This window comes from Pelodiscus sinensis, chromosome 1 (assembly GCF_052426305.1).
Source record: "Pelodiscus sinensis isolate ZL-2025 chromosome 1, ASM5242630v1, whole genome shotgun sequence".
Classification (NCBI taxonomy): domain Eukaryota; kingdom Metazoa; phylum Chordata; order Testudines; family Trionychidae; genus Pelodiscus; species Pelodiscus sinensis.
The window spans coordinates 345,445,102-345,455,184 of record NC_143052.1 but is presented as its reverse complement, the minus strand read 5'-3'; the positions used below and the strand labels follow the sequence as shown (position 1 = coordinate 345,455,184).

Sequence of the window (10,083 nt, the reverse complement as noted above, 5' to 3'; positions counted from 1 at the left end):
CAAAAATCACATTTAATGTGTACAAAAAAAATTGTAATCATAAAATGTTATTGTACTGGACTTTTCTCACAGAACACTTATTTTTACTTCCCACGGAACACCATTTGGGAACCACTGCTCTACCCCTCCTCGGACCCTTACCCCACCCTGCCTTACCCCTCTATCTGCCCCCGTCCTGACTTCCCCTACCACTCCTCTGACCCCTACCTTGCCTTTCTCAGACCCCCTAACCTATCCTGCCTTCCCCTACTACACCTGACCCCCCTTTCCAGCCTTCCCTTCCCCTACCTTCCCCCTGGCCCCCAGTCCCCCCGCCTCTAGCAGCCACCCCTGACCCCCACTCCCGCCTCTAGCCCCCACCTTCCCCCGCCCCTGACCCCCACACTCTCCCACCCGTCTCTAGCCCCCACCTCTGCCCCCTTCCCCGCCCCTAGTCCCCGCCTCTGCCCCCCCCTCCCCGCCTCTGCCCCGTACCCCGTCCCTGACTCCCCACTCTGCCCCCGCCTCTAGCCCCCCCACGCCCCTGACCCCCCACACTCTCCCCCGTCTCTAGCCCCCACCCCTGACCCCCCCACTCCCCTCCCCGTCTCTAGCCCCCGCCTCTGACCCCCCCACCCTCGCCTCTAACCCCCCCACACCCCTGACCCCCCACATTCTCCCCCCGTCTCTAGCCCCCACCCCTGACCCCCCCCACTCCCCTCCCCGTCTCTAGCCCCCGCCTCTAACCCCCCCACACTCCTGACCCCCCCACCCCCTCCCCCCAGCCCCCGCCTAACCCCCCCCACACCCCTGACCCCCCCACTCCCCTTCCCGTCTCTAGCCCCCGCCTCTAACCCCCCCCCCCCCTGACCCCCCACACCTCCCCCCGTCTCTAGCCCCCACCCCTGACCCCCCCCACCCCCTCCCCGTCTCTAGCCCCCGCCTCTGACCCCCCCACCCTCGCCTCTAGCCCCCCCACACCCCTGATCCCCCACATTCTCCCACCGTCTCTAGCCCCCACCCCTGACCCCCCTCCCCGTCTCTAGCCCCCGCCTCTAACCCCCCCCCCACACCCCTGACCCCCCCACTCCCCGTCTCTAGCCCTCGCCTCTAACCCCCCCACACCCCTGACCCCCCCACTCCCCTTCCCGTCTCTAGCCCCCGCCTCTAACCCCCCCCACCCCTGACCCCCCACACTCTCCCCCCGTCTCTAGCCCCCACCCCTGACCCCCCCCCACTCCCCTCCCCGTCTCTAGCCCCCGCCTCTGACCCCCCCCCCTCGCCTCTAGCCCCCCCCACCCCTGACCCCCCACATTCTCCCCCCGTCTCTAGCCCCCGCCCCCCACTCCCCTCCCCGCCCCTCTCCCGCCGCGCGTCCTCCCCCAGCGGCGGGGGCGATGCGGGCCCGGCGGGCGGTGCGGCTGCTGCGGCTGGGCCGGCTGCCCTACGCCGAGTCGCTGGCGGCGCAGGAGCGCTGCGCGGGGCGGCAGCGGGCGGCGGGGCCGGGCGCGGCGGGCTGGCTGCTGCTCTCCGAGCCGGCGGGGCCCGTGTACACGCGCGGGCTGCGGGGCGGCCCCGACCCGGCGGGCGAGGCGCGGCGGCTGCGGGCGCTGGGGGCCGAGTACTGGCGGGCGGCGCGCGGCGGGCTGCTCACCTTCCACGGCCCGGGCCAGCTGCTGGCCTACCCCGTGCTGGACCTGCGGCGCCTCGGCCTCTCGCTGCGCGCCTACGTCGGGGCGCTGGAGGCCGCGGCGCTGGGCCTCTGCCGCCGCCTGGGCCTGCCCGCCGCGCGCGCCCTGCCGCCGCCCTACACCGGCGTGTGGCTGGGGGGCCGCAAGCTCTGCGCCCTGGGTGAGCGCCGCGGGCTGAGGGGTCCCTGGGCAGGAGGCAGGGAGATGGGGGCATTGGGGGGTCCCTGGGCTGGAGGGAGGGAGATGGGGCATTGGGGGGTCCCTGGGCTGGGGGCAGGGAGATGGGGGCATGGGGGGGGTCCCTGGGCTGGGGGCAGGGAGATGGGGGCATTGGGGGGGTCCCTGGGCTGGGGGCAGGGAGATGGGGACATTGGGGGGGTCCCTGGGCTGGGGGCAGGGAGATGGGGGCATTGGGGGGTCCCTGGGCTGGAGGCAGGGAGATGGGGGCATTGGGGGGTCCCTGGGCTGGAGGCAGGGAGATGGGGGCATTGGGGGGTCCCTGGGCTGGGGGCAGGGAGATGGGGGCATTGGGGGGTCCCTGGGCTGGGGGCAGGGAGATGGGGGCATTGGGGGGTCCCTGGGCTGGGGGCAGGGAGATGGGGGATTGGGGGGGGGGGTCCCTGGGCTGGGGGCAGGGAGATGGGGGCATTGGGGGGGGGGGCAGGGGGCAGGGAGATAGGGGAATGGGGGGGCCCTGGGCTGGAGGGAGGGAGATGGGGGCATTGGGGGGGGTCACTGGGCAGGGGGCAGGGAGATGGGGGAATGGGGGGGCCCTGGGCTGGAGGGAGGGAGATGGGGGCATTGGGGGGTCCCTGGGCTGGGGGCAGGGAGATGGGGGCATTGGGGGGTCCCTGGGCTGGAGGCAGGGAGATGGGGGCATTGGGGGGTCCCTGGGCTGGAGGGAGGGAGATGGGGGCATTGGGGGGTCCCTGGGCTGGAGGGAGGGAGATGGGGACATTGGGGGGTCCCTGGGCTGGAGGGAGGGAGATGGGGACATTGGGGGGTCCCTGGGCTGGGGGCAGGGAGATGGGGGCATTGGGGGGTCCCTGGGCTGGGGGCAGGGAGATGGGGGCATTGGGGGGTCCCTGGGCTGGAGGGAGGGAGATGGGGACATTGGGGGGGTCCCTGGGCTGGAGGGAGGGAGATGGGGACATTGGGGGGGTCCCTGGGCTGGGGGCAGGGAGATGGGGGCATTGGGGGGTCCCTGGGCTGGAGGCAGGGAGATGGGGGCATTGGGGGGGTCCCTGGGCTGGAGGCAGGGAGATGGGGGCATTGGGGGGGCCCTGGGCTGGAGGCAGGGAGATGGGGGCATTGGGGGGGCCCTGGGCTGGAGGCAGGGAGATGGGGGCATTGGGGGGGCCCTGGGCTGGGGGCAGGGAGATGGGGGCATTGGGGGGGTCCCTGGGCTGGGGGCAGGGAGATTGGGGGCATTGGGGGGTCCCTGGGCTGGGGGCAGGGAGATTGGGGTATTGGGGGGTCCCTGGGCTGGAGGCAGGGAGATGGGGGTATTGGGGGGTCCCTGGGCTGGAGGCAGGGAGATGGGGGCATTGGGGGGGTCCCTGGGCTGGAGGCAGGGAGATGGGAGGCATTGGGGGGGTCCCTGGGCTGGAGGCAGGGAGATGGGGGCATTGGGGGGGGGGGCTGGAGGCAGGGAGATGGGGGCATTGGGGGGGGGGCCTTGGGCTGGAGGCAGGGAGATGGGGGCATGGGGGGGGGGTCCCTGGGCTGGAGGCAGGGAGATGGGGGCATTGGGGGGTCCCTGGGCAGGAGGCAGGGAGATGGGGGCATTGGAGGGTCCTTGGGCAGGAGGCAGGGAGATGGGGGTTTTGGGGGGAGGTCAGGGGTCACCAGGCAGGAGGTAGGGAGATGGGGGCATTAAGGGGGGGTTGCCAGTTCTGGACGCCAGTTCTGACTTACATACAGATTCAACATAAGAAACCCAGGCGTCCCCAAGTCAGCTGCTGCTGAAACTGATCAGCGGCTGATTCCAGGAAGCCTGGGGCAGAGCAACTCTGCCTCAGGCTTCCTGTAGTCAGCCGCTGGTCAGTTTCAGCAGCGGCTGAATCAGGACACCTGGGGCAGAGCAGCTGGGGTGCTGCTGGGTTGCTCCAGTAGCGCGGCTCCTCGGTGCTACTGGACCAACCCAGCAGCACCCCAGCTGCTCTGCCCCAGGCGTCCCCACGTCAGCCGCTGCTGAAACTGACCAGCAGCGGCTGAATCAGGACGCCTGGGGCAGAGCAGCTGGGGTGCTGCCGGTTTGGTCCGGAGCGGCGCTGCCGGACCAACCCGGCAGCTCCCAGCTGCTCTACCCCAGGGGTAGGCAAGAAAAGCCTGGTCTGCTGGGGGGGGTGGGGCACTAGCTGCAACCCCCCCCCCCCAGCAGACCAGGGAGACGGGGGTGGTGGGACCGCCCAAGTCCTCCACGGCTTTGCTCCATCTCCCTGGTCTGCTGACCTGGGAGACGTGGAGCAAAGCCATAGAGCACGCGGGCAGCGGGACAGTCCAGGCGCGCCGCGGCTGTCCCACTGCTGGCGTGCTCCGAGGCTTTGCTCCCCATCTCCCTGGTCTGCTGGTCAGGAGACGGGGAGCAAAGCCGCGGAGCACGCCCGCATGGGGACAGCTCAAGCGCATCCGGGCTGTCCCGCTGTGGGCGTGCTCCAAGGCTTTGCTCCCCGTCTCCCTGCAGACCAGGGAGACGGGGAGCAGCTTTTCTCGCCCCGGAGGACAGGGGCAGCGGACCGCGGCGCATCTGGGCATCCTGCCGCTCCCGTCCTCCGGGGCGAGAAAAGCCCCGTTCGTAACTGCGGATCCGACATAAGTCGGATCCGCGTAACTCGGGGACTGCCTGTATACAGAGTGTGGCTAAAGGAAGTCCACACACTGACATAATAAAGATCTTTTCCCCCCTCTCTAATCAAAATTCTAATAACCTTAAGAGTTACTTGTAAATCATTAGCTATTATTTTTTTCTGCCTTATCCTGGAAATACTTATGCACATGTGCATCTTTACTCATGTGTTGTCTCATTGGATTATTCCTAGAAATGTAGCCGTGTTAGTCTGGTGTAGCTGAAGCAAAATACAGGACTATGTAGCACTTTAAAGACTAACAAGATGGTTTATTACAAAGATAGCTTCCCCAATTATCACCTCTAATATCATTAGCGCACAGACATTCACCTCCCCCCCCCCAAAATCCTTCTGTTCTGAAATTTGATTTGTCCTTTTCTGTGTGTTCATTTTTTTAAATTGTATCCTTTAGGATATATGGTTGTGACTATTTTCTTCCACTATTTGATCTGAGGAAGTGGGTCTGGCCCACGAAAGCTCATCATCTAATAAACCATCTTGTTAGTCTTTAAAGTGCTACATAGTCCTGTATTTTGCTTTGGATTATTCCTGTTTGTAAAATTGTGCACATGTATACGTCTTGGCAGGATGTAGGCCTTAATAATTTCTAGAAAGTTTCTGTTATTGAAAAGTTCTATGACTCTCAAAACAGTAATGTAGAGTTCTAGCTCTCCTGTTGGGCAGCCCAGAGGAAGAAAGTCAGGCATCTATTATACAGGCAGTCCCCGGGTTACGTACAAGATAGGGACTGTAGGTTTGTTCTTAAGTTGAATCTGTATGTAAGTCGGAACTGGCGTCCAGATTCAACCGCTGCTGAAACTGACCGCCAGTTCTGACTTACATACAGATTCAACTTAAGAACCCCAGGCGTCCCCAAGTCAGCTGCTGCTGACACTGATCAGCGCTGATTCCAGGAAGCCTGGGGCAGAGCAACTCTGCCTCAGGCTTCCTGTAGTCAGCGCTGGTCAGTTTCAGCAGCAGCTGACTTGGGGACGCCTGGGGCAGAGCAGCTGGGGTGCTGCTGGGTTGCTCCAGTAGCACCGCTCCTTGGCGCTACTGGACCAACCCAGCAGCACCCCAGCTGCTCTGCCCCAGGCATCCTGCTTCAGCCACTGCTGAAACTGACCAGCAGAGGCTGAATCAGGACCTGGGGCAGAGCAGCTGGGGTGCTGCCGGGTTGGTCCAGTAGTGTCCAGAGCGGCGCTGCGGGACCAACCGGCAGCGCCCCAGCTGCTCTGCCCCAGGGTCCGGCAACAAAAGCCTGGTCTGTTGGGGGGGGGGGGCACACTAGCTGCGACCCCCCCCCCCCAGCAGACCAGGGACACGGGGAGCAAAGCCGCAGTGGCAGCGGAGTGCCGCGCCTCTGAGGCTTTGCTCTGGCAAAGCTTCAGAGGCGCGGGACCGCGCCGCGGCTGGGGCTTCGCTCCCGGTGCCCCTGGTCTGCTGGGGACCGTCTCCAGCAGACCAGGGGCACCGTGAGCGTAGCCACAGCGGCGGCGGGTTCCCGCGCCTCTGAGGCTTTGCTCTGGCAAAGCCTCAGAAGCGCGGGAACCCGCTGCCGCCGCGGCTTCGCTCACGGTGCCCCTGGTCTGCTGGAGACCGTCTCCAGCAGACCAGGGGCACCGGAAGCAGCTTTTCTCGCCCTGGAGGTCAAGGTGGCGGATTGCTGCCTGTGAGCTCCGGGGCGAGAAAGCCCCATTTGTAAGTGCAGATCCGACATAAGTCGGATCCGCGTAAGTCGGGGACTGCCTGTATGTGACTATGGACATGCACATCATGCTGTCCTTTGTTCTAATTTGCTGCCAGAGCCAATCCTGCTCCTAGACAGAATTCGCCTGGTTAACAAGCAGATAGTTACAAGTATTTCAGTTCCTCGTGACGGACTACACACCATGTATGCATGTCTCTGCAGTAACAATGAACGCGGTGCCCTGGGCTGGCTAGCTTGTTATCTACTATATTTACAATAGAACCTGGGAGCTCCAGTCATAAATGTACAGTAGAGGTAGACCATCTCTGCCCCATAGACCTTGCAATCTGGGGGCTTGTCTACACTGCCACTTTACTGTGCTGTAATTTTTTCACCCAGGGGTGTGAAAACCCATATACCTACCCCTGAGCACAGCTAGTTACAGCGCAATAAAGTGCCAGTGCAAATATTCTCCCAGTGCTGGGAGCTACCCTCGTGGAGGTGGTTTACATAGAGTGCTGGGAGAGCTCTCTCCTAGCACTGGTGCTGTGACCAGACTGCCATGTTAAAACTTGGAAGTATATTCTAAGTGTAAGATGAGATAACAGATGCAGAGCAACAGACAGTGGGGGGTGCAAATAAACATTTAACTCTAGGCATGTGAAAGTACAACCATGTACACAGTTAACCTTCTCGGTAGTACGCAGGCTCCCTTCTGGCTTTGGAATGTGATATTTAAGATTCTTTGAAGGGGTGGTGCGTGACATATAGCAGTAGCACTAAATGAGGTTACATGTATGCTTTGCTTTTCAGGTGTCCATTGTGGAAGGCATATCACCTCTCATGGTCTGGCGCTGAACTGCTGCACAGACCTAACATGGTTTGATCACATTGTTCCTTGTGGACTCGAAGGGAAGGGTGTCACCTCCCTGAGTGAAGAACTCCAGAGACATGTTACAGTGGATGAAATCACTGAGCCTTTTCTGGATGCTTTTGAAGAAGTGTTTCATTGCACACTAATTTCCCATGAGGAATCTATTGGATAAAGGGCTCCCAGTGCCTCACTTACCTGTGAAATGTGAATATTCTTTGGTGCTGTGTTAATAGAAACCCGGCTTGCAAGTTCCATCTTCCTTTCAGCAATGAAGTGCATGTAACAAACAGTACTCACCGGGTTTGAAGTGTATTCCTTGGTTTAGTCAATGTATGTTAAAAAATGAGCTGCTGTGCCTTTAAATATACATTGCATTCTGACACTGAGCTTGGCCACTTTATTTGATCTTTTTGTCTTAATGATCAAATGACATGCAAAACAGAGCAAAACACCCAAAAGGGATTTAATTTTCTGTAATACCAAATCTTCTTTACATCGCTCTGGTGGTGTTGCAATGCTTTACAGTAGGTTCAAGTATAATTTACACTTACAGGTCAGATCTCCCTGGTTCGGCACCCTCAAGACCTGACTGGTCCCAAACTGGGGAATATGCCAGACCAGAGGAGTTCTCCGCCACCAAATCCTTCCAGCCCTGGCGAGCCAGCCTGCTGCTAGCCCTAGCCAGGCTTCCTGCCAACTGAGCTCAGCCCCTGTACTAGGCTGTTGCGGCCCCAGGTCCACTGCCACCCTGCCGCCTCACCACACACCCAGGCTATGTCTGCACTGGTGGGTTCTTGTGCAAGAACCCGCAGAGCGTCCACACTGCCTGCCCACTCTTGCGCAAGAAGATTTACATACGGCATTGGAAGACGGGGCTTCTTGAGCAAGAGCTACGCTCTTTTCTAACGTGTAAGCCCTCTTGTGCAAGAAAGACCTATGGGTAAAATGGCCATCAGATCTTTCTTGTGCAAGAGAGTGTCCACACTGCCATGGACGCTCTTGTGCAAAAGCACATGGCAGTGTGGACATGTTCTTGCGCAAGAACCCACCAGTGTAGACATAGCCCCACTGGGTTGGTCTGCCAGGCTGCCCTGCCCAAACTCCACTGGCACCAGCGCCACCAGGCTCCCAGCTGCTGGCCCTTCTGTCCCGGGGCTCTCTCATGCAGGCTCTCTGGTCTTGTTGCTAGACCAGAGAGTCACGGTTTACGGAGGTGCAACCTGTACTAAAAGTCCCTGAGATGCTGCCACAGCAGTGTAAGGGAGATAAAGCCCAGAAATTTCATTGATGAACTAGATGCTGTATCTGAGCTGTGCTTCCCTGGGGAAGTAAGTTTGAAATTAAAACAGGAAGAGCAATGTGAGTATGCTGGTATGTTCCTTGCTTTTAACTGGTTTATAAGAGTGAAATGAATAAATCAAGGATATGAAGCCTTTTACCTTTGGCTGCTAGTTTGAATCCACCTACCTCTGTTGGTTTAAATTGTGCTATCTAATATCTGAATGATGGTTTCAGTCCATGAGAACTTTGCAGAGCCACTCCCATGACTGGCCACTGTCAGCAGCTGCACCAGCGAGGCTAAGGACTGAAGGCTGTGGAAACTGAATTCACTGCCTGCACCTACAGAGTGGTCCTTTCGCAGCAGGGCTGAAGCCTGCGCTGCCTGTGTTCTGTCTGTTCTTCTGGGGTGGTCTACACAGCAGGGCTTAACTCAAAATAAGCTACAGAAATTGAGCTACGTCAATTGCGCAGCTTATTTTGAAATTGGGAGCATCTGCACAGCACTTATTTTGAAATAGAGCACTCTTCCTCCGACTTCCCTTACTCCTCGTACAATGAGGGTTACAGGAGTCGGAGTAAGAAGTCCTCTCACTTGACAGTATTTCAGCATTACAGGCAGTCCCTGGGTTACATGGATCCGACTTACATCGGATCCCTACTTACAAACGGGGTGAGGCAACCCCGCACTAGCTGCTTCACCCCAGCAGACCAGGGACACACGAAGCTAGCGCGCCTCCTCCCCCCAGCAGACCAGGGAGATGCAGAGCGGCTTTTCTCAGCAGACACCTCAGCTTGAGAATAAAGGACTGAGGGAAGTGAGGTGTGGGAGAATAAAACAGCTCTGGAGAAATGTTTGGCTAGAGTTTCCCCTACAATTTGTACCAGTTCCGACTTACATACAAATTCAACTTGAGAACAAACCTACAGTCCCTATCTTGTACGTAACCCGGGGACTGCCTGTATTTCGAAATAACTGCCTGCTGTGTAGACATGGACTAAGATATTTCGAAATAACACTAGTTATTTCTAAATAATGTGGTGTAGATGTACCCTTGGACAGGAGGGGATTGTAGCCACCTAGTCTATCAAGCACCCTTCACCAGCACTCAATGAACTAACGATATTCAAAAGAAATACACACAGCCTCTTATTTTAAAGTCTTTTTTTTTTAAATCTTGAAACTAACTTTCCTCCTTGCAGAAAGTAGATATTAATCATACTTTAGTACGTCTAGAAAATCATTGACATTTTGGGCTGGAAGGAACCATGAGAGGTCATCTAGCCCAGCGCCCTGTGCTGATGCAAAGCCAAGTAAACCTAGGCCATGCCAGAGAGGTGTGTTCAGCCTGTTCTGAAAACCTCCAGTGATGGGGATGCCACAGCCTCGCTTAAGATGCCTATTGCAGAGCTTAGCTACCGTTACAATTAAGACAGTTTTCCTAATAGCAAACCTAAGTCTCCTTAGCTGCAGATTGAGCCTATTCATTCTTGTCCTACTTTTAGGGGACATGGAAAATAATTCATCACTGTCCTCTTTATAACAGCCCTTAACATGTTTGAAGACAATTCTCAGGTTCCCCCGAGTCTTCTTTTCTCAAGACTTAGGAAGTGGAGTCCCCACTTGGGCCCCTTGGTCTGGGATACCTTCTGGTCCACGAATCAGCCAGAGACGCTTCTGGTGCAGTCACCCGTGCTTTTAGTGTTAGTTCCCACCACCTT

The 10,083-nt window shown here is 58.9% G+C and overlaps 1 protein-coding gene across 1 annotated transcript; it reads left to right on the top strand.

Moving 5' to 3' along the window:
• Positions 1 to 1,354: 1,354 nt before the first annotated feature.
• Positions 1,355 to 7,469, top strand: LIPT2 (lipoyl(octanoyl) transferase 2). Its single transcript, XM_075919598.2, has 2 exons — positions 1,355 to 1,830; positions 7,023 to 7,469. The coding sequence occupies exons 1-2, from the start codon at positions 1,377 to 1,379 to the stop codon at positions 7,253 to 7,255; spliced, it is 687 nt and encodes a 228-aa protein (XP_075775713.1). The 5' UTR covers positions 1,355 to 1,376; the 3' UTR covers positions 7,256 to 7,469.
• Positions 7,470 to 10,083: the final 2,614 nt, after the last annotated feature.